The 25,790-nt window shown below is 33.3% G+C and overlaps 1 protein-coding gene across 2 annotated transcripts; it reads left to right on the forward strand.

Annotated features, from left to right (window-relative positions):
* The first annotated feature begins 1,490 nt into the window (after nucleotides 1–1,490).
* On the forward strand, nucleotides 1,491–25,091 carry cpt1ab (carnitine palmitoyltransferase 1Ab (liver)). Of its 2 annotated transcripts, none has more exons than XM_058767011.1 (19): nucleotides 1,491–1,638; nucleotides 5,684–5,842; nucleotides 6,064–6,206; nucleotides 7,076–7,247; nucleotides 10,308–10,409; nucleotides 10,541–10,678; nucleotides 10,932–11,009; nucleotides 11,615–11,722; nucleotides 12,802–12,889; nucleotides 18,324–18,519; nucleotides 18,925–19,113; nucleotides 19,696–19,801; nucleotides 22,030–22,146; nucleotides 22,234–22,398; nucleotides 22,475–22,609; nucleotides 22,692–22,844; nucleotides 22,925–23,038; nucleotides 23,580–23,672; nucleotides 23,881–25,091. In XM_058767011.1, the coding sequence occupies exons 2-19, from the start codon at nucleotides 5,702–5,704 to the stop codon at nucleotides 23,968–23,970; spliced, it is 2,328 nt and encodes a 775-aa protein (XP_058622994.1). In that variant the 5' UTR covers nucleotides 1,491–1,638; nucleotides 5,684–5,701; the 3' UTR covers nucleotides 23,971–25,091. The 2 variants fall into 2 exon arrangements, with proteins under 2 accessions (XP_058622994.1, XP_058622995.1); XM_058767012.1 differs by lacking the exon at nucleotides 12,802–12,889 and adding an exon at nucleotides 15,647–15,731.
* Nucleotides 25,092–25,790: the final 699 nt, after the last annotated feature.

The raw sequence follows: 25,790 nt of genomic DNA on the forward strand, positions 1-25,790 counted from the left end.
CTAGTGGCTTCGGCACCATGGGGACAGGCTGCTCGCTTTTCCCCGAAGTAAAGACACTGCATAGCGACCTGCATGTTTTTAGCACGCGTAACACATTATTAGAGGTTATGTAAAGTTGTCATGCAATTACATTTTGTTAGTATATGTAAAAGTTTTCGGTGTACTTTAGATTAAAATGCATTCCAAATGTTTGCATTTCAATTGCAATAAAACCTTAAATTAACTATATAGGCTACCTATATATAGCTTACAATGTACTTTTTAATTTTAGTAATTTTATATTGTAAGATATATATAGAGAGAGAGAGAGAGAGAGAGAGAGCTTGCAATATACCTTTTATATGTTTTATATAATATAATTTTATAAAATATATAGCTGTGTGTGTGTGTGTGTATTAGTGCTGTCAAATGATTAATCGCATCCAAAATAAAAGTTTTTTTTACATAATATATGTATGTGTATTGTGTATATGCATTATGTATATATAAATACACACACATACAGTATATATATTGAAAATATTTACATGTATATACATTTATATATTTATATTATTATATTATATAGGCTATAAATATATTTAATATATAAACATAACATATTTTTCATAAATGTATACATGCATGTGTTTGTATTTATATATACATAATTAATGTACACAGTATACACGCATATGTTATGTAAACAAACTTTATTTTGGATGCGATTAATCGCGATTAATCGCTTGACAGCACTAATATATATATATATATATATATATATATATATATATATATATATATATATCTTACACACAATGGATAGCTTAATAATTGTATGTAAAAATAACGTTACATTTGATATTTACAATAGAAGAAATCTATAGAAGTTCTAGGAGTCACAAATCTAAAATTCCCAGATATTTAAATGTATATGTATATGCAAGAAAATGTATAATTTACATTTACACTAGCTATAAATTATAAAATATAAGTAGAGATATAAATATAATAAAAATTATATTTTATAAAATCATATTATATAAAAACTATACTAAAGTATATTGTAAGCTACATATACATACATACATACATGCATGCATATATATATATATATATATATACAGTGGCCGAGAGCTCAATGTGCTGAAAATAGAAAAAAAAAACAACACCTGCAGATTAAGAAAACAACTTCATCAATTTGACAACACACACGCTGCACATGCTCACAACACAAACAAATAAACCTGCTGTCAAACTGATGAAGACGTTTTCTTGATTTGCTGGTGCTTTTTCTATTTGCATGTGTTTTCTGAAGTTGCAGCGCGTTGAGCTCTCTCGGCCACTGTATATATATACGTATATATTATGTATATATATAATATATACACACACACACATATATATATATATGCATTAACTTTTCCCTGTTTATTATCCGAGAAAATAAATCGGAATCCTCTGATGTGTCATGTTCAGTCCTACAAGGCGCCGCTATCGCTGCGGCGTGACGTCACGGCGAGGGGCGGGTCTAGTGAATTGCCCTTATTACATTCATTCATAGCTTACACTTAAAAAGAGCAGGCGGCGGCAAAACGGTGCGTCTCCTGAAGTCAAACAGCAATCCACACCGTCCATATCTCAGGAAGAGACGTAGAGGTAAGAATCCAGAATGAATCTGTATTTTAAGCAGCTGCGTGAGACTGAACCGGGAGCTCCTGCACCGGTGAAGTAGGTGAAAGTGCACGAGCGCCTGGTATATTCTTGTCCTTATGGTATGACACTGAAAACACAAGGTGATTCCGGACGGCAACGCTGTTTTTCTCAGAATAAAACACTGATGTATGTCATTTATGTTTTTTATGAATATAAATGCATGCATGTGTGTTTACATTCTGACACTCAAGAGCACCTGGTGAATGTTGTTCAAGAGGTCAGTGTGTGAAGGCATCTCTACAAAGCTGAAAGCACTTTAGAAGGACATTCACTTAGTTACTGTTGTTATGTGCGCGCAACAACTGAGTTTGATTTTAGTTATTGATTGCAGTATTATCAGGGAACTTGTCAAAGTGTTAGTCCACATAGTTTCGATTTATTTGGGTGCCAAGTTTACTATTGAGAATTATTTACAACAAATCAAATAGCTTCGCGCACATCCTAATTGGTTAAGAGATATTAATAACGCATATGTTAACTTACCTATATGTTATAAATCAGGAATAGGTAGGTAATCCAAAATGTAAAATGATATTATTATTTACTAACACTCATGTTAATCCACACTAAAGGAGATATTACGCAGTATGAGCATGCAGTCACCATTCACTTTCACTGTAAGGCGGAAAAATGCAGTGAATGTAATTCCCTAAATTCTGGCTAACGTCTCATTTTGTGTTCTACAGAATAAAAATAGTCTTACAGGCTTGGAATAGCGTTAGTATGAGCAAATTATGAATTTTCATATTTTGGTGAGCTGTCCCTTTAATTTAATAGTTCGCTCTTAGAGCAGGAACTATGCAAATAGATATACAAACATGTGTTTATTTTTATATTTTATGATCAAATAACGCTACACCTTGCGGAATATTTAATTCCAGCTTATCATAACATATTGTGCCGTAAAGCATCGTGTAACATCAACACAGTCCCGTGACCTTTCGCCTAGTTTCCATCTGCACCGGCGTGTCACGTGATCCCCGCTGCTGGGGGGATTTGACTTGCTAATACATAACATAGCGCCCTTTCACAAAACATGACCTTCATAGTATTTTTTTATTATTATTATATTTGCGCTAGATGCTGATAATATCACTGTTATACAGTTATTACCATCTTATGATAATATTATTGTATTGACGTGCCGAAAATTAGAAAGGGTTGAGTGGTCGTTGAGCAAACAAGTCTGTGTAGTTGTAATACATTGTAATATATTATTAATTTATAACAACAACAACAATTTATTATATTATTATTATTGATAATAATAATAATATGTTTAATGACATTAAAATAGCACTTAAAATAGCATGCTGAACAGTTTAGCTATTAGTTATTGTGCATTTAAATACAAACTTTTAAATATTCATATTTGTTTCCTGAACAGTCTCTCAGTCCCCAAATCCTGCTGGTCAGGATGTTAATACAGTTACTTTTTTTTTTTTTTTTTTTCAGATGTGTGTGGTTGTGGTGCAACAGAATCTGTGTAGTTTCATAATTGTTTTCAGATGGTGTTAAAACCATGTGGTTACTGACATTTGCAATTAGTTTCCAAGGACTTCACAGTGGACACCACCGTACAATGTTAGTGCTAAAACTTGGCCACTATTCTCTGGCAATCTCTCATTACCCTTGTGAGCAGGAAGTACTCTTTAGCACGCTTTTAAAAAAAGAGTACTTAATATGGAAAGAATATACTTTCAAAGAACACACTTCATTGCATGCTGATGAAAATGTATGATAGTTTGAATGTGCATGTATTAAATGCAATTAGACAGCCTTTTTTTTACTCACTTTAGTAGGAATTTGCATCATCATGTACAGTAATTTCATAATTAATTCTGCTGTCATTGAAATATGATTAGTGAGCTGCTAAATGTCCTGATTTACACTAAAATATATTTTAATGTAATTTCTAAAACTTGTATATCATGTATTTAAATATATTTGCAATGACATATTTGTAATAATGGTGTAATTTAGTCATTTAAAATCAATTATATTAAAATGTAATATTACTAATTACAGTTAAAACTATAATTCTGTATTTTACATGTGCTTTAGTAGATAAAAGATTAAAAATGTTTTAAAATGTGCTTTAAAACTTTTGATTTGACATGATTGCAAAATGCACTTTTTAAAAGTGTACTTAAGTGCGTAAAGAGACTCTCTTCAAGTACACTTAAGTGGCCTTTTATTTAATTTCATGTACATTATATTTCAAGATTTGAAGTGCACTACAAGTGCACATTAAATACAATTGAGCAGACTTCTTTTTCACAAGTGCATAATAGTATGGTCGTGTTTGTAGTAAATCAGTGGTTTGTAGCTTAAGCATTGTTCGTGTAATTCAGCGAATGAAGGAAGTTGTCTAGCTGGTTCAGAGAAGAGTGTGGTCTGTCTGTTTCTTGTACAAACCAGTTTATCATCTTTTAACATAAAAGAGGTGAATACACCTTTAATTTTGAAAAAGTGACAAGGACATAAACCCTAAATACACACTTTATAATACCATTTAAGCATTATATCTGAAGTTGTCAATGATCCTGTTATATTTATTATATAAACATATTCAAGTCAGACTTCACTGTGACCTATCAAACATCCATGCGACTTTATTTACATCAGAGCAATGTTTACAATACAAGCGCTCATGTGAATGTCCCCGAGGTCATGAATAAAGCACATTCTATAAATTGATTGAGGACATAATGAACAGCAGAACAAATGTGATTAGATTACAGCTAATGTTTTATTACAATAACATATTGTGAAATTCACATTGGGTGGCTTTGTGTTACATATTACAATGTTTGTTCATGTACCTTTTTAAAGGAATAGTTCACCCAATCCAAGATGTAGATGAGTTTGTTTCTTCATGGGAACAGATTTGGAGAAATTTGGTTCCATTCCATCACTTGTTCACCAATGGATCCTCAGCAGTGAATGGGTGCCGTCAGAATGAGAGTCCAAACAGCTGATAAAAACATCACAAGTAATCCACACCATTCCAGTCCATCAGTTAACATCCTGTGAAACAGAAAGCTGCATGTTTGTAAGCAACAAATCTGTCATTAGGAGGCTTTTAACTTTTAGAAATGTGCACAGATCAAGCATTGTTTACAAGGAAAAACAGTTCAGAACAGCCCTAAACAAATATGTGGGACTAATTTTAAAGTGAGAGGACAACAGGAGATGGACTTTTTCACTGCACTGTAAAAAGTGATAAGTTGACTTAGCTTAAAAAAATTGAGGAAATCCGTTGCCTTAAAATAATTAATTAAATAATAATTAAAAAAAAAAGAAGTTAAGTGAACTTAACAATTCACTTAACTTATTTTTTTAAATTATTATTACTTAATAACTTTAAGGCAACGGGTTTCCTCAATTAAGTCAACTTATCACTTTTTACAGTGTGGAGGAAGTGTTATTAGGGGTTATTGACTTTGGACAGAAGCGGCATTTTAAAGTTAAAACACCCTAAAGATGGATTTGTTTCTTACAAACATGCAACTTTTTTCTTCACAAGATGTTAACTGATGGACGAGTGGTGTGGATTACTTGTGGATTACTGTGATGTTTTTATCAGCTGTTTGGACTCTCGTTCTGACGGCACCCATTCACTGCAGAGGATCCACTGATGTAATGCTACATTTCTCCAAATCTGTTCTGATAAAAAAACACACTCATCTACAACTTGGATGGTCTGGTTCCTTATTTCATTTAACTTCTTCCATTCAAATTGTGAAAAACTTATATGCTGATAGAATTTGTAAAGAAAATGTATTAAATAAATAGCTAGTGTTCTTGAATATTACTAAATGATACCGTCACTGTATCACGGAGCAGTATTTTTATTTATCTTTTCACCTTATCATAGTAACCATTTAGAAAGTTCCAGCACAGTCCTCCGAACCATGACACAGGTATCTTAGCTACGATGATTATGACTCTTGTCTAACTGCTGTTTTACACTTCTCGGTCACAGTGTGAGTGTGCAGTCAGCATGGCAGAAGCACATCAGGCGGTGGCCTTCCAGTTCACCGTCACTCCTGATGGCATTGACCTGCACCTGTGTCATGAGGCACTGCGTCAGATCTACCTGTCTGGCATCCACTCCTGGAAGAAGAGGTTCATCAGGTTCAAGGTGACCTCACAACTGACCTCCTTATCCAACTGATTAAAGAGTTACTGTACATGAGTAACATTATCTAATCAGCTCTGAGTGTCACTTTGAAATATCAATGTTTAATTGATTTTTTTCAGGATAGTTTGCGCTTTGAAAATGATTGCAAAGCCCATTTGAATAGAACTATGTTTTTTTAAATTAACATTTGTGTAATATTACATTATTTTGTGTTTCCGTAGAATGGTGTCATGACCGGAGTCTATCCAGGAAGTCCCTCGGGGCTCCTGGTTGTTTTGGTGGGTTACATGTCCACCACGAAATATGCCAAAATAGACCCTTCCCTTGGGATGTTCACTAAACTGTCAAAACACTTACCAATCAGGTAAACCACTGAACAACAGTCACCTTTTTGTCATTAGTTATTAGCAATTAATGATGATACATTTGGAAGATAAATAGGTCAATAATGTGACAATCTTGCCAGAAGTTATTAAAAGGAAAAAGTATAGCTGTCTGAATTTCAAAGTCATATTGCAAACATGAAGGTCTGATTCTTTGCTTTGTAGTTTTATCTAGTTTTGTTTTGCTTTTTGTTTTGTTTTGTTGTTTTGTTTAAAAAAAGTATAGCTGTTCAAAGTACAAAAACACATGCAAACAGTTTTTGTTTAGTTTAGTTTTGTTTAAAAAGTGTAGCTGTCCAAAGACATATGCAAACACAAAGGTCTTTCTTTGCTTAGTTTAGTACTTTTATTGCTTTGCTTTATCATTGTTTGTTTTGTTGTTTTCGTAACTTTGTTTTGTAACTGTAGCAGGAAACTTTATAGAACTTTTGAAATCGCTGCTAATCAAAAGCTCAAGCATCAGATGTTTCTGTTTGTAGTTCTTTTAATCTAGTATCTTCAAAACAGATTGCAATGTTATACAAGAAATGTGTGTTATTACTACTGTATATCATACGCAGTTCACCAGCTTATTTTATGAGTAGTCATAACAAACAATCCCATGTCTCTGAAAATCTTATTATACCTTTCACTCATATACTCAATACTTACAGTGTAGCTACAGTGCTGATAATAACAAATCATTACTTAGCATTCTTTAAGTAGTGTTGAAGTAGTGATCTATGCTGATTGAATATTTTAATAATTACAAAAATAAAATGATTAGTAAACAAATTAAAACTAATAATTACAGTGTTTCTGAAAGGGCTCTGCAGTTATTTTCTAACCTAACCGCTGTGTTTTCCTGCAGTAAGTATGTAACAGAGGAAGGGCAGTGTATTGTTGGTGGTGTGCTGATTGGGACCGGATTGTGGATTGCTGTGACTTTCGTAATGAGGAATGCCCTCAAGTCCTTGCTGTCCTGGCACGGCTGGATGTTCAATCGCCATGGATCTTTGAACTTAAGAACAAAAATTTGGTTGGTGAGTGTGGCCTTGATGGAGAATCAATCACTTAAAAGAATAATTCACCCAAATAATATGCTATATTATGCAAATATTGGCCATTTTTGTGGTCCACGTGACCCAGATTTTGGGCTTTTAGGTCAACTATACTTTTAACACACCCAGCTTTGTAAATATTTCCCTAGAGTATATTAAGAGAGAGTCCAAAGTCTAATAAGTTTGTTTTATAACATAATTTAAGCACTGTTCTGGTAATCACATGTTTCTTTTGAAGTTTTCTCTGCGTCATTGTGTCAGCTATTGATATATGGCTGTTCACTAGAACTTGTCTAGTTTTATTCAGGGTTCCCGAACTTCCCGCGGGTCCTTAAAAAGTCTTAAAAAGTCTTAAATTTACTTTATCAAATTTAAGGTCATAAAAAGTCTTAAATTGTACAAGAAAGTCTTAATTATGATTTAAAGAGGTCTTAAATTTGGGTACAAACCATAATGGCTATACAGCTTAATGTGACGATTAAACTTCAAGAGGCTATAATTAAATATGAGCGCGGCACGTTTCAAAGTCCAGTGCTGCACTGCTTTGTGTTCTGCTGTTACCGGGGAAACCGTTCGAAAGTGCCTCTTGCTGGCAGAGAATGCATGTGCATGTTCAATAAGGCTGTTGTTGTGAGTAGGGTATTCCTGCAATACCGGAGGCTGTAGTTTCAGAACTGGATTTCCAGGGCCCTATAGTTTTTTTGTTTCTTTTTTAATTATTTTATTTTATTTATTTATTTTTTGTATGTATGTATTATGTCAGGTCTTCCAGCCAGTCCTATCAAACCTTTATAATTAATCCAGAACGCGGCAGCAAGATTAATTTTTAATGAGCCAAAAATAATGTAAGAGAGAATGAAGAATGTCATACCTCTCTCTATTCTAATTCTATTCTTTAAAAAAAAAAAAAAAAACTTGTCCCTTTTAGACTATCTTTTCTAATCTTTTTTGTGTTCTATGTTTTCTTTTTATTTATTATACAATTAACAAAAGCAAAAAAGGCCTCCAACACCAGCTTGCTCTATTCTTTTTCTATTCTATGTTTTCTTTTTATTTATTATATCATTTTAAAAAAAATCTCTTGCTACATGTACTGCGTTAGGCTAAATGAGACTTGTTATAGCACTTGCATATCGTTGCTCTTTTGTTGATTTTGATTGCTTTCATTGTCCTCATTTATAAGTCGCTTTGGATAAAAGCGTCTGCTAAATGACTAAATATTAGTGGCTCATACTAGAGGTCAACCGATAGTGGATTTTACCGATACCGATAGCTAGGTTGGACCACACTGGCCGATACCGATTAATCAACCGATAGTTTTCAAAATGGATACTGAAAGAGAGCTAGTGCTTTACCATAAAAAAAAAAAAAAAAGCAGCAACAGTACTGAACCATACTTTGTAAATGAATAAAAATATTAATATTATTTAGTATATTGATCATTAAAGTTATTTCATAATTTGCTAATGTTAAAAGAAGAAACTTTAAAATTTTAAAATATAGCCTATTAGTAGCTAATAGTGAATGTTGAAATGAAAACACTCTAACAAGGAACAATACTTCTACAGTTTTCATTAATGCTACGAATGGACTTTTATTGTTAAATGTTACCATTTAATTTCAACAGTCATGCTTAAAGATGGCCATCTTTAAATATCTACACAAGGCCATAGCATTAAAATTACATACATATGGATATTGTATGTGTACTCACACACTTTATTTGCTTCTATTTTTTAACACTTGATAATTGTCTAATCAAAAAAAAAGAAAAGTTAGTCACACACTGGGCAATAAATGAGTTTGAAGTTCGGTGTTTAAAAAAACAGCAAGTGGAAAGAGAAAATCGCGATCTATTACAGCTCTCTATATGAAGCATACAGACTTTATTAGAGCCACAGAAAGACAAATGTTTTGCTGAAAAATGCACAATACATAATTTATAGCCTAGGGTGAAGTCATTATATACACATTCACAAAAAATTTGGGAAAAATATAATGTAATTTAATAGAAAACTATGTGAATGGCGCTCTGTTCCGCGGCAGGATTTTCTGTCGGCTGTATTTAAATGCATGTCTGGAGTTTCCCCGCTCTGTGCAGCGCGCAGTGTCACGTGTCAAAATAAACAACACATGCTGTCAGTGATTTCCTAGAGGAGATTTCTAGAGGCCGCTCTCGTACTGTATAATGCCAACGGACATTCCGGCAACGGTTGCAAACCGGAAAACTAAGTTGTGGCAATCAACTATCGGTGCCGATTAATCGGCAAAACCGATGAATCGGTCGACCTCTAGCTCATACTATTTTATAGCACTTGCTATTAAATTCTGTATATTATTATTTTAAAGGAATTATGTAGTTATTTAATTTTATACACTTAATTATTGTCCTAACCAACTCCTAAACTCCCTAAATATACCCGTTGGTAACCCTCTTGAAATATTTAACCTAATTTATTTCAATATATTCAATATATTCTGGTTTAAAATTCAGTTTTCTTGGAAAGAAGACTTGTGTCTGTGCGAGACTTCAGTTAATTAGCTGCAGCGCTTCACGTCTGATGTGCTGTTTGTTTGCATCTGTTTGTTTGTTTGAATCAGGTCTCAAACAAACAAACTATGTTGGAATAGATGGTGCTGTCCCAAAAAATAGGGTTCTATGCAGTCCTAGAACTGCAGCCTCCAGTATTGCAGGAACATTGGGTTGTTTTTGTTCAGACCAATGCAAAACTCGACCCATGTTTTTACCCTGCAAACACGCAGAGCTGTAAATGTGAACTGGTGGATCGATAAGGAGATAATCCATTATAAAAATCTAGACAGTAAAATGTGTTTGTATGTTATTTAATTAATATAATAATTTATTGATAATTGTTTAAATTAATATAATAATTAATACTTTTGACTCATCAGTTTTCTTAAAAAATGGTTTAAAGGCTGAAATGTGGAGTGTAAAATCTTGCAGCAACCCTGTTTATTATTGGAAGAGTCATGCTTGTCTCATGTTTGACTCTTGACCCAGTATTAATGCTATTCACACAGGTGTTGGTGAAGTTATTTTCGGGGCCAAAGCCAATGCTGTACAGCTTCCAGAGTTCACTACCACGATTACCAGTGCCTCCTGTAAAAGACACTGTTAGAAGAGTAAGCAAAGCATTTTTATTGCATTTTAAAAAGATCTAATGTATTAATAGGTGAATAACTGAATTTTTTGTTGTTTTTTTAAGTACCCTCACTTCTTCACATCTTTATTGTTTTGTTTGTTTGTTTTTTAGTATCTTGACTCAGCTCGTCCTCTGATGAATGATGAACAGTACAAACGTATGGAGGGGTTGGCAAAGGACTTTGAGAAGAACTTGGGCCCTAGACTGCAATGGTACCTGAAGCTCAAATCCTGGTGGACCTCCAATTATGTAAGTTTGCTCTTTTTCTACTATTCAGAATCACTCTCAACAGCTTTTCTTGAGGGATTTTGGGAACTTTTTTTAAGTGCAGTCTTATTATATCTCATTATAAAAATGCCTCAACCTTTTTCAAGTTTATCTTTCTTTTAAAATAGCATGAAGCTTCTTAAATAATGAACGAACCTTAAGTTACCTTTATTTGAGATTTTTGTCAAACCTTGAATTATGAATATTTGACGTTGTTCTACTGTAATCCTCTCAGGTCAGCGACTGGTGGGAGGAGTATATTTACCTCAGAGGTCGAGGACCAATCATGGTCAACAGCAACTACTATGCAATGGTAAGACTGATATGCAATGGCTAATCTGGATTTTGTTAAAAAGAAACTAAAAATAAATAAATAAAAATCAACATGGTGAAATTTAAAAACGAATTCATCAAAATACGAAATTAACAAATTTACATTACGTTTTGCTAAAACAATTTTTTTAATAAATCTTCCACCTGGGTCACTAATTTTGTAGTGTAGAAATGAAAAAATTTACATCAAGTTTTGCTTGTAGCACAAACTATTTTTTTTTTAATAAATCAGCCATCTGGGTCTCGGCACCAATTTTTATTGTGTAGAAATGAACAAAATTACATGTTTTTCTTGTAGCAAAAGTTTTGCTTGTAGCACAAACTATTTTTTTAATATAAATCTGCCATCCGGGTCACGGCACCAATTGTTTGGAGGTAGAAATGAACAAATTTACATTAAGTTTTGCTTGTAACAAACTGTTTTTATAAATTTGCCATCCGGGTCACGGCACCAATTTTTGGAAAGTTGTTTTAACTCATTTAACTCCAGGTTGCTCAAAGGAGATTGTTTGTATAATAAGTTCATAGCACTGTTCAATGGGAGTATGTCAGGAGAGTGACAATCACTTTATCTGTATTTATCAGGACTTCCTCTATGTGATCCCCACTACACGTCAAGCTGCCCGTGCTGGTAATTCCATCCATGCCTTCATGATGTACAGAAGAAAACTGGACAGAGCGCAGATCAAACCAGTGAGTGTAGATTCCACAACAAACATATTAATCAATATTCCCTTAACTGAATGCAATTCATGATTTTTATACCTTCATTCTATGCAAGGATAATGTATTCATTTTACAACTGAAGGAAATCAAACACTTTAAAGTGTCTTCTTGAAATCCACCTAAAGTCTACATAATATATCTTAGACTCAAAGGAATAGTTTGCCCTAAATGTAAAATGTTTTGTTATCATGTCACCTGCATGGTTTGCACTTTTTCATGGAAGATATTTTGCAGGATGTCAAGTAGCTCCTTTGCATACAACAAATTGGCAAGGTTCTAAAACAACCACAACAAATAACGTAATAGTAGCCAGTATAACTCATGACTTGTATGTATACAAAGTCTTCTGAAATAATATGATAGCTTTCTGTGAGGAATAATGGCAAAAATGCTTTCAGATGGCATTAAATAACCTTATTTCTATATAAGCGGCATCATGCAAAATATCTCCTTTTGTGTTACACAAGATAATGTCATAGAGGTTTGAAATGACACAACGGTAAGTAAAAGGTAATGAAATTTACTTTTGGGTGAACTATTTCCTTAAGTGTAATTATTAATGTTTCATAGGTCTAGTTAATGTATGGGTCAGTGGTGGTAAGCACTACTCAGAAATTCAGATGAAACATTAACTTCTTCTGAAAACTGCACTTTAACTATCACAAGGTGTTTATTATATATTATATGACTATGTATATATATATATATATATATATATATATATATATATGTGTGTGTGTGTGTGTGTGTGTGTGTGTGTGTGTGTTCTCTTCTGGTCTCTCTTACCTCCCACTTCATATTAAATGTCTTTTAGTGCATGTCTGTGTCTGTTTTTTAAAAATATTTTTTTAATTTCAACTGTATAATGATTAAATCATTAGATACATGTTGAAAAAGGCTGTTTGTCATGTCATATTCTTTCTCTAACCCCCAAACTCTGTGTGCATGACTGTGAAAGCGCCCCCCTCATAAACGATCTTGTGTTTTGTTCCTCGCTCCCGGACGTGTCTGTGTTTGCTATGTGCGCTCACACACCACACGCACAGTTATACTTGCTGGAGAAGCGAGTGCCTCTGTGCTCGGCACAATGGGAGCGGATGTTTAACACGTCTCGTATTCCCGGGCTGGAGACAGGTAAGAGGAGGGGCCCGTCCATCCCGACCCGCACCTGACCCACACCCTTCATCAGCTCCAGCAGCAGCCGCCTCAGACTCAGCCTCAGGACAACAGCACAGCGGACAGGAGAATACAGAGCTAATTGACTCAGTGGTCAACTGATAAGGGCTTTTTATTGGCTGATTTCTAGAGAGCAGGGTGGATGATGGTGGATATAATTATGATTTATATGATATTATACAATTTAATGATAGCAGGCGACACCAAATCTCTCTTGGACACAACTAGCAGTAGCAGATGATAACTATAATATCCAATACCGATAATAGTGATACATCAATATATCAGCCAATTATAGAAACAGGTAAATAGTTGACAAAAATCCTGATAATTAATTATATATTATTATAATGAATAATATAATATTATTATTATTAGAATTTATAATTCATATTATTATTGTTTTTTATTATATTAATCATATAATAATATTTTATAATATTTATAATAACATTACTTAATTGTATGAAGTCATATAATTTATAAATACTTTTGATAATATAATTACAATTTTATTATTATTTCATTTTAGTCACACTAATGCCATTATCAAACCTGTATGACTTCCTTTATTTGAATTTTGGTACAAGATTTTCTATATAATTATGATATATCTATATCACATAACTGTTATATATACAATTTTTTTCATACTATAAGAACACTTCTGGATTCTTTCTCCTTATCCACTTAGTAAATAGTATTTTAAATAGTAAAAAAAATAATACATAGTTAAAAATAAAATACATAATATTTAGGGCTGTCAGTCGATTCAGATTTTTAATCTAATTAATTACATGATGTGTCGATTAATTAATCAAATTAATCGCAAATTAGATTTGGCTGTGAAATTACCCACAAAAGATCATTTAAAGCCATCAAGTAGATATTACATATAGTAGCTTTAGAAATAAATATTTTATTTGATTTAACATAAAATGTATCACACATAAACGTTTAGGCTACAACAGCCTAACATAAACTATGGAACATAAACGAAGATAATTTGAGAAACATCTCAGTATTTTTTGTTCATGCAATGAAAGTCACTGGTAACTAAAATAGAAGCCTAAAACCGGCCCGAGACCCGACCCGCATCTAACAAAACAATATCAAGTGCTGTCAGGCTCTCTGCCTTCACAGTCCCTCAAGACAAAACATCACTTCAGTCTCTCTCGCTCCTCTCCCAGGTTTTCTCTCGTCTCTCCCCAATAACTGGAATTAGATACAGGTGTTAGTCATCATTCACTTGACCTCCTTATCCCCGCTCGTCTCCGCACCCGTTCTCCCGCTGCAGCCTTTCACCTTCCAACGCCCCCCTTGCCACAACAACGTTTTGTTGATATTGTGAGTGCACACAAATAAAAGTAGACCCTTTACAGTTCCGAATGATGTATTACTCTTACCTTTATAAGCAAAACTGACGGCGTATCCACTGAAAAAAATGCAAGTGATCGCGCTGGCGCCTGTCCTGCAAAGCATACTTCAGCTTCCACTCTCCGCACAAAATATTGGATACAGTGCATATTTATCTAGGTTTAACGTTTAAACATTGTTATATGCTTGAACTGTTTTATATCTATAGATTTTATTTTAGGCAAGTCGTGATGATTTGAGAAGGCTAAAAAATGTATCAAACATAGACTATGATCAGCTCACTGTATGGCGCTGGCCGCTGGTCGTTACTTTAAAAAACAAAAACTTATAACGAACAAAAAATGCTGCAAACGTTTTTCTAAATTAACTTAAAAAAACAAAACGAAATCACTTTGCCATTACATACAAAACTGAACTATTTTAATAGCTGAAACAGTAGTATAAGCTGTTTTGGGAAAAGGGGGAAAAAAGACGGGCTCGGGTCGAACTCGGGCCGGTAATTCTGATAAGCTGTCGGACACGGGCCGGGCTAGGGCCTGAGCGTCTCGGGCCAGGGCCGGGCTAGGGCCTAAATTTGAGGGCCGTGCAGGGCTCTAATCTTATTTGTCAACAGTCAACTGTATGAAATGTAAGATGACGTACAGGTCTGGGGGCGGGGCCAGTGCGTTAATTGCGTTAAAATATTTTAATCACGTTATTTTTTTCATCACTAATTTATCTTTTCATTACATTCTTTTTAAAACTGACAGCCCTAATAATAATCATCATAATATTAATATAATACAATATTATAATAATATTTTAGTATTATGTATTATTTATATCTTATATTGTATATTTTAATTATATATTATTCATATAATACATTTTATATAATTGTATAATTTCATGTAATTTATAAATAATTTTGAAGTGTTATTTATTTATAATTGCTCTCATGCCATTTACAGCATGAGGGCATTTTTTTTCTGTATGTTGTTCATCAGTCACCCTACACTCTACAAATTTGCCTGAACTATTGGAAAACGCAAATCAGACGGCCACTATCAAATAATTCTAAAATATCAGATATTATATATTGTAACTGCCTGACAGTTTTTGCCTGGTTTTGAAATTGTTTTTAGAAGGTATTAATGTAGGCTGTTTTGTCATTTGGCAGCTGTGCTGTTATCCGGCGGCTGGTCTTTATGTTGAATTAATCTCTCCTGATGATCCTTCACTCCTTCCACTTTTTCCTTTTTAGTTTCCGGTTTTCCATGACTGTTTTCCTCTACAGGTATTTTGGGTTCTATTTATTCTTCCTTGTTTTCGTGTTTGACCTTCCGTTCTGCTTCACAGCTCATGGTGTTAAACACAATCCCCATGTGCTCATCTCAGTACGAGCGTATGTTCAACACCAGTCGAGTTCCTGGTGTAGAGACAGGTAGAGCTTCCCTCTCGCTTGCTTCACTTCGCAACCAATCCGCTTATAGATGCTAGCGAGCGACCGCTGTGGGCCTGAACTGCATGAGGGTTTGTGATTTGGATGTGTGCTCTATAGGGCTGGCGTTTCTGGAGGAAACAAATGGCGAGGAATTAGTTTTGTGTGCTTAACTGATTCTTAACTTGATAACCTGTTTGTGTTATCTGAAACAGGATGAATGGGGAACAGGAAATAGCATGTTTTTACACCTGTCTGGCCTTATAGTGGTGCTAGTCAAAGAAGACTGTTGTGTTTATTGCTGCTAATTTATAACATTCTGTAATAAATTCAAGAGGTTTTAAACGCTGAATTAATTCCAGTTTAGTAGCTAATAAATATACTTTACTCAATGACTTAATATACAGCAATACCATTTTGAAGATTTCTATAACATAATAACGTATTAATGATAATGTGCTGTCACGGCAAAGTGGAAGTATGTGGAATTTAGTTTCTAATTCTTACTAAATTATAGTAAAAGAAATTATTATTGAATTAAAATATAGATTAAAATAATTTAGAATAACAACTCGTTTAGAGTGCGTAAATATTAATGCAAAAATAAAAAAACTAAATAGTCATCAATGTAATAATAATAATAATGATGATGATGATGATGACAATGATTAATATTAAACTATAATTTAGAGTGCATGTATACTAGTAATGCAGAAAACCAAAAACAGTAAAATGCATGTAATATTCAATAATAATATGTAATCAACACACTTAATCGCTAATAATAGTAATAATAATAATTACAACAATTAATCATATTTTTATTAATGATGATCATTATTATCATTAGAACTATTAATAATAATAAACTATAATATAGGATGCATGTATACTATTAGTGAAAAAAATAATTATGAATAACAATATAATAATAATACGTTTATAAATGATGATAATAATAATAACAACAACAATTAATAATAATAATATTTGTATTAATGATGATCTTTATTATCATTAGAACTATAACTATTATTATTAATAATAATAATAATAACAATAACAATAATAAACTATTTTCGCGAATCCAGTCCGTAGCCTTCTGTCTGCTCACCACCAGATGTCATCTTCTCTTTACATTGACTCTCACACCACACAGACTTTTACATGTCACTACACTATGGACTACAGTTGCTTATGCCATATGCAAAGCTTTATTCACAAACATGGTCATACACAGGCAGGGTCGAGCATTAGCAAACAGATATGAAGAAGGCAAGACACAGAATATTCCTAGGGCTGGCGTAGGTCATCGATCGGCGAACACAATCCAGAGGGCTAGACAATAGGGGTAATCCAGAAACATGAGCAATAGTCCAGGCGAGGTACAAACAGAGTCCGAAAGAGCAGGCAAAGGGTAAATCTGAGATGCACAGGCAGGAATCAGGAAACAGGAAACAAGGCTAGACTTCAACTAGAACTAAAACTAGGCTCCGTAAGGCAGCTATCACTAGGTGAGTGATAAACGCAGAATAATACTAGAGACTAAACAGGAACACGGAATGGCTCGGTAAGACAGCTACCACTACGAGAGTGCTAAACGCTAGAACAATACTCGGTGATCTGAAAGAGGAAGTCCAAGACTTATAAAGCGTGCCTGAATGGATTCAGCTGTGAATGTGTAATCAGTGCATTCGGCTGTGTGAGTGCAATCAGTGCAACTGTAAAACATGTAAACATTCATGTAAAAGTCTGTGTGGTGTGAGTCAATGTAAAGAGAAGACGACATCTACTGGTGAGCAGACGGAAGGCTACGGACTGGATTCATGACAACTATACTTTCATTATTACTATTATTATTATTAATTGTAGTAATAATAATAATAATAAACTATAATTTAGGATGCATGTATACTGTTAGTGCAAAAAAAATAATTATGAATAACAAAATAATAATAATTAATTTATAATAATAATTATTATTAAAAAATAATTTTAATTAATGTTGAACTATAATTTTGAGTGCATGTACACTATTAATGCAGAAAACCAAAAACAATAAAATACATAATATAATAATAATCAATAATAATATATAATTAACATGCTTAATCAGTATTAATAATAATAATAATTTTCTATTACATATGATGATCATTAAAATAGTAAAAAGTACTATAATCATCATAATAATAATAAAATATAATAATATATAATCAATACACTTAATTAATAATAATAATATAGTTATACATGTGTTTTTATTCATATTTAATGTTCATTTGTTGAAATATTTGGTTAATAGTAATAAGTGTATTTATAATGTGTTTATGCAAATCCAGTGCCGGATTAGCCTTTCTTCTCATCATCCACTTTGCCTTCTTCACCTCACCTTTTGCTTTACTCGTCATTGTCTACTGACCACCATTAATCAATTAACCCTTAACAAATACAGCCTAAACATGACACATTTTTCTTAAAATGTGCTTAATTACTTAAAAATTTAAACTGTACAAATAATTGTTAAATTATTTTAAATGATTGTTTTCATGCACATTGACACACCTCCATCCTCACGTCTGTATTCTTCATCAGACGTCCTTCAGCACATGAACGAGAGCAAACACATCGCCGTGTTTCACAAGGGATGCTTTTACAAAGTGTGGATGTTTTATGACGGACGGCTGCTGTTGCCTCGAGAAATTGAGCAGCAGATCGAAAGGATCTTGGCAGACAAGTCTGAACCTCAGCCAGGAGAGGAGCTGCTGGCCGCGCTAACAGCAGGCGACAGGTGACAGCTTGGTTTTCATTATTTATATATATATATATATATATATATATATATATATATATATATATATATTTTTATATATATTATTATATTATTATTTTTTTAATTATATTAACTTAATTGTTCACTTAACTTTAATACATTATTTTAAAATATTTGGTGAAAAATAATACATAAAATGAATATTTTAAATATAATGGTCGATGAGACTGTATTAATAAATGAAATAAGCTTTCTTTTAACTGTGGACTTGAGCTGTGGCTGATAAATCTATGAATTTCAGCTTTCGTTCATGGTCCAGATGTTATTTATTCTCTTTCTGTTCACTAAATGTGATCAAAGCCGATTAAAGAACACACAAAGAGCCAAGTGATTTTATCTCTGCTTTTGTTCCTCATTACCCAGAGTTCCCTGGGCCAAAGCCCGCTCACAGTTCTTCAGTCGAGGGAAGAACAAGCAGTCTCTGGATGCCGTGGAGAAGGCTGCTTTCTTTGTTACTCTGGATGATACCGAACAGCGTTACGATCCAGAGAATCCGGTGCAGTCACTGGACAGCTACGGAAAATCTCTGCTCCATGGAAAATGCTATGACAGGTGACTATGACAAATTAATCATTTGTTCATTTAATGTAATTTTCTAAAGTTTTGGGTCAGTAAGATTTCTTTAAACAAATGAATACTAACAAATTCTTTAATATTGTTCATTCATTTAGCAATTAAAATTCAGTTCATTCAAATGATTGCATTGTTACAAAAAAAACCCCAAAAAATCAATTAATTTCTGATATTTCAAATAAATGCTGTTCTTTGGAACTTTTTAATTTATGAAAGAATCCTTCTGTTTATAAAAGAAAAAATCTATAGCTGCAAAAACTGTTTTCAACATTGATAATAATAAGAAATGTTTCTAAGAAATGATGCTGAAAATTCAGCTTTGCATCACAGGAATAAATTATTTGAATATATTATATAGGAATAATATATTCAAATAGAAAATATATATTTTAAGTTGTAATAATATTTCAACTTTCAATATTTACTGTTTTTACTGTATATTTCAAATAAATGCAGCCTTGATGAGCAGAAGAGATGTCTTTAAAAAGATGTCTGTTCAAAAACGTTTTGAACAGTAGTATATGTTTTATTTATTATTATTATTATTATTTTTGTCTCTAGGTGGTTTGATAAGTCTTTCAATCTGATTGTGTTCAAGAACGGCACTATGGGATTGAATGCAGAACACTCCTGGGCCGATGCGCCCATCCTTGGCCATCTGTGGGAGGTGAATAAACCAATTTATTGAAATATTGAGATATATATGAGTTTTGGCAAGAAAGAAAATTCACATTTGATTAAATCACATTTTTATATAATGGCAATGCACAATGTCTGAGTCACTTATTGCACAAATTCATGTTTGTTTTTCCATTGGTATAAGTATACAAATTAGCTTCAGAACAGTAATATGAACTCTTGGTGTGCTGCCTGTAGGGGGCACCCTAAACTTCTTATTAGGGCTGAACAATTTTGAAAAATAATCTAATTGCGATTTATTTATTTTTTTTTACCAATATTGCGATTGCAATTTAATATGCAATTATTTTTTAAAGCTCTTTATGTTCTGTATTATTCAACAAAGACAAGCAATAAATCATAGTATGACCAACACAATATTAGATAGATTAAACATAGATATTATTTTCTGTAGGCCAGGCCTATATGTTATGATGAAATTAGGTGATGCATGAATTGATATGAATGACATTTTTATTTAACAACTATAATCACAGTAGTATATTGACTGATTTGTTAAACTTCCAGCCTTGTAAGCATGTAATAATTATGACAACATAAACCACTGACAAATAAGCCCGGTGTAAACATTATTATGAAAGTCAGTAACAAAATCACACAAACTGAAGTAGATTGCAGAAATATAAAAACAAATCTGTTGCTTTACCACACTCTGTATTTAGGTAATTAATTCATAGTCACTGTAATAAACATATATGTAAACATGTGGATTGCACTTTCAAACATTTCCACGTGTAGCATGCCACGGTTGCCAGGTTTTCACAACAAAACCCACCCAATTGCTACTCGTTTCGAGGGGGGTCCTCCGGTAAAAATCGCATTCCGGGGGGTAAAATATGTGCTTTTTGGAGGGGTTCCCCTGGTAAGATTCGCATTTCAGGGGCTAAATATCACGTTTTTTGAGGCAAACCGCAGACTTGGCAACACTGTAAGCATGCCAACTTGATGCTTCCTCTGAAGACTGCTTAGATGTGTTCAACTTGAAGCAGCACTGCTAGACCGATCGCTGTGTGTCATGCAAAATTGATGATAACCGTTGACTTCCATAGCATATTTTTATACTATGGAAGTCACTATCTGCGTTTCCATTACCCTTCAAATTGAGCAAATTGAAATTGCGAATTGAAAATACGCCCAATGAAAAACGTCAGTTTTGCAAAAACTCCCCAAAAAAGTTTTTATGCTCGCATGAGGTGGTTTTTCAGGCAATTCAAAAAAGTAATATTTCACAAAACTGCAACAGAAGCAGTTTTTTTTTTTTTTTTCACATTTACTGGTCATCTGGTGTACGTTAAAGTCGCATGATCATTCTTTAATATACTATAACCGCAAAAATTATGGCTAGTACGGTGACTGCGATATACATAAACCTACCAACATCCATCGCTCTATGACTTATCGTGAGAGGAAAAAAATACGTTTTAGTTGCATAACATTGGTTAATGGAAACGCTGTCATTTCACAATATTTTTTTATCAACATTTATAAAATATTGCAAAGGTTTTGCACAAATCTGTAATTTAAACCAGGCTACTGGCTACCATCAACTGTTTGGTTACCAACATTCTTCAGTACATTTTCTTTTGTGTTCAACAGTTGAAACAAACTCACACATTTTTGGAAAAAACATTTGATGAAACAATGATCATTTTTGGGTGAACTATCCCTTTAAAGGTAGGGTAAGTGATTTCTGGTAGCCAATGTTGACATTTGAAATCACCAAAACAAACACACCCCTACCCCAAAAGGGTCTCGCCAAATTATAGCTTTGTGTGAAAATCTGACAAATTTATGATGTTCAAACATTTTAAACATCTACACTACCATTCATCTCTTATGCTCACCGAGGCTACATTTATTTGATCAAAAATACAATAAAAACAGTAACATTATAAAATATGTTTAACAGTTTAAAATAAGTTTTCTCTTGAATATATTCTAAAATGTAATTTATTCCTGTGATGTTAAGCTAAATTTTCAGCGTCGTTATTCCAGTCTTCAGTGTCACGATCCTTCAGAAATCAAACTAATGTGCATTTGACATTTTGACGTCAGAAAAACAGCATTTTTTTAACATTATAAATGCCTTCACTGTCACTTTTGATCAATTTAATGCATCCTTGCTGAATAAAAAAAAAAAAAAAGTTTGTATATATCATGTGATGTTTATAAATGTTTCTGTTTGTATTGTGGCAGCATGTCTTGTCATCAGATCCAGTGAGACTGGGCTATACTGAGGAAGGACACTGCAAAGGAAACCCCCATCCCAACCTGCCGGGACCCCAGAGACTGCAGTGGGACATCCCAGAGGAGGTTACTTAAAATGTTTTGTCCATTTTAAACATGCTTTGCTTTCATCCGATTCATAATTTAACAAGGAGCGGCCTCTTTCCTTCACAGTGCCAGGAAGTAATCAGCAGCTCTCTGAAAGTGGCCAACGCTCTGGCGGACGACGTGGACATGCACATCTTCCCCTTTAAGGAGTTTGGCAAAGGCCTGATCAAGAAATGCAAGACGAGTCCCGACGGCTTCATTCAGATCGCCCTCCAGCTGGCGCACTTCAGGGTACGAGCGATTATTCAGCGATTCTTTGGATTTTTCCCCAGGTTCTGTGTTATATGTTCAGATGTTCCTCCCGCAGGATAAAGGCAAGTTCTGCCTGACGTACGAAGCCTCCATGACACGTCTGTTCAGAGAGGGCCGCACTGAGACCGTGCGCTCCTGCACCACTCAGACCTGTGATTTTGTCCGTGCCATGATGAATGACAAAGCAACGGTGGGACTTAATTTAATGGCTAACTAGTTTCAGTGTGTTTGCTTATTCCTGCTAATTCCAACATGTTTTTTTTTTTTCTTAGAGAGAAGAGAAGTTGAAATTGTTGAAGTTGGCAGCAGAAAAGCACCAGGATTTATACAGACTGGCCATGACGGGAAATGGCATCGACCGCCATCTTTTCTGCCTCTACCTGGTGTCAAAGTACCTCGGGGAAGATTCGGCTTTCCTTAAAGAGGTGTGAGATGCGCCACAAGCTAAAATGCAATCCATTTCATAGATTTTGCTGGCTAAAAACATTGGTTGGGTTTGTTGCAGGTGTTGTCCGAGCCCTGGAGATTGTCCACCAGTCAGACTCCTCTCCAACAGGTCGATCTGTTTGATTTAAAGAGGCATCCAGAATTCGTCACCAGCGGAGGTGGATTTGGACCTGTAAGTTCAACATTTTGTTTCGAACACTCTGTCCTTTCATGATTCAGTGAAAACTCAACTCTTGGTTTACAGTGTTGTAATACTTGGGGTGGTAAGATTCTTTTAATGTTTTTGAAAGAAGTCTCTTCTGCTCACCAAGGCTGCATTTATTGGATCAAAAATACAGTAAACACAGTAATATTGTTAAATATTATTACAAATCAAAGGAACTGTTTTCTATTGTAATATATTTTAAAATATAATTTATTTCTGTGATCAAAGCTGAATTTTCAGCATCATTACTCCAGTCTTCAGTGTCACACGATCCTTCAGAAATCATTCTAATATGATGATTTGAGAAAATGCTCAAGAAAATTTTCTGATTTTTTTGGAATAAAAAAATATTAATTTCTTTCTTACTTTCCTTAAACTTTTGAACAGTAGGATATATATATATATATATATATATATATATATATATATATATATATATATATATATATATATATATATATAATTCTTTTGTTGTTGCCAGTATATGACCAATATGTGTGTTGTTTAGGTTGCTGATGACGGTTATGGTGTATCATATATTATTCTTGGAGAAGATCTTATCAACTTCCACATATCCAGTAAACACTCCAGCCCAGAGACTGTGAGTTCACTTTATTACATCTTAAATGTAATATAAAATATGATAAAGTATACATAATAATAATTATAGTTGTTATTATTTTAATACAATTAATAATTATATATAAAGTAGTTGTTAAGAAATTATTAATATAATATAAAAATAAAATGATGTAATAATTCTGTACATATGTAAAATAAAAATGTTCCCTTGTTCTTGTGGTTTATAGGACTCTCACCGCTTTGGAAGTAACATTAGACAGGCAATGCTTGATATCCGGGATCTTTTCCACCTTGACAGCAAAACTAACAACAAGTGATCTTTCTCTTCTTGTTTTCTCATTTCTCAAAAGGGAAATCATTTAAAAAATATTTTAAATAGAGGGCTGATCTTCCTTAGGCATGTACAGAGTAATTGTTGGTTTTAATTACAATTAATATTCAAAGAATGGTCATTTAAACAGGATGGAGCATGCTATCTGGGCATCTGATGAAATTGCATTGTTTAGAGAAGATATTCTTTTTGGGTTGGTAATTATATCACATATTGTATATCACAGAGATTTGTTTTTGTTTGTGCTGGGATGTATTCATGCACTGTTGCCTTAATCTCCGGAACGGATGTGAATGGGCTAGAAATGTTCTTCAGAAGATCCAGGAAAACCTGTGGCCTTTTTGTGCTGCTGTACGTTCAGACTTTCACTTTTTCACTTGTTTTTTTTTTTTTTTTTTCAGATGAATATCTCAGACTCAGGTTTTCAACTAATATATTCACTTTATTGCGACTTGAATTGTTTCTGAAGAAACACTATGGCAGGTTACAGGGAAGCTATACAGGGAAGACAAGCCAAATATTTCAAACACTTAGGGCAATGCTACATATTTTTCTTTCACTTGTGTTTTTGTATTTAAGCATGATCAAAGAATTGCAGCAGTGTGACAACATTATCATATATTTGGTTATTTTCATTTATTTAATGACTCACCAACACTCAAACAACACTCCAAATAATGCAATAATTTAGCTGTATGTTCATACTAGGACTTTTCGTCATTCTGAGTGCACTAACAACAATACTAAAAATAGAAGAAACTGGGATATCATTCACAGTTAGAAGGGACAAAAATATTTATTTCTTTATATGTTGTTTTTCAGTGACAGAAAAGTGTGCTATTTATTTATCGGTTCTTCATCCAATATTTCTGAAAGTGTGCTTATGGATTTAATGAATAATAATTATTCTTGATTGTATACATAAATTAATGCAAATGAATACAATTTAAAGGGAAAGTGTCACTTGATGTGTTGTGCAATGTATCAAATATATTTGCATCATATTTTCCACATTTTGCAGCAAAGGTGTGATATAGGAACTATTTGGCATTGTTACTGTAATTCAAAACACATTTCAACACAATAAAAGTTCACTTTTAAGATTGATCTGATCTGTATACTTCACATTTTTTGTTTATGTTCATTATTTTACTATATTTCACTATATATATATATATATATATATATATATATATATATATATATTTTTTTTTTTTTTACATTGTTTCACTGAAATTTAGTTTTTCACATTGTGGTGTGTGTTTATGGAGTATAGTCATGAAATAAAGCAAGTTCATATGAATATATGACTATGCAAGTAATATTACAAATACTCAAATAATCAGCTCCTGGAGGGCCACTATCCTGCAGAGTTTAGTTCCAAACCTAATTAAATAAACCTTATCCAGCTAATCAAGGACTTCTAGGGCCTGTTTCATAAAACAAGTTTACCTAATAAGCCAGTTTTATTTCAGTTAGTCTGATTTATGGTCAGCTGATTTAGTTCAAAATTAGTCAGACTAACTAAAATAAGCCCGGCTTATTTGGTAAACTTGGCCCCTGGATTATTGGAAAATTCCAGAAAAGTGTTTGGAGCTGTCTAACTGCTTTCTAACTCTAGACACTCCTTTATTAACTTGTTAAACTTAATCTTTTATGCCACCAGTAGATGGCGATGTATATTACAGATATTAAATAGTCTGAAAATTATAAAGACACTAACATGACACATCTATGAAGTATTCTTTTTATTGAGGAATTGTCTTAAAACAAAGGTACAATGTAAGTTCAGCCCATGAACAAGAA

This window comes from Onychostoma macrolepis, chromosome 25 (assembly GCF_012432095.1).
Source record: "Onychostoma macrolepis isolate SWU-2019 chromosome 25, ASM1243209v1, whole genome shotgun sequence".
In the NCBI taxonomy this organism is placed as follows: Eukaryota; Metazoa; Chordata; class Actinopteri; order Cypriniformes; family Cyprinidae; genus Onychostoma; species Onychostoma macrolepis.

Coding starts and splice junctions, on each gene's coding strand:
- cpt1ab (XM_058767011.1), top strand. CDS start 5,702: ATGGCAGAAGCACATCAGGCGGTGGCCTTCCAGTTCACCGTCACTCCT. Junction 19,114..19,695: donor CATGGAAAATGCTATGACAG/GTGACTATGACA, acceptor TTTTGTCTCTAG/GTGGTTTGATAAGTCTTTCA. Junction 22,147..22,233: donor AGTGGGACATCCCAGAGGAG/GTTACTTAAAAT, acceptor TTTCCTTCACAG/TGCCAGGAAGTAATCAGCAG.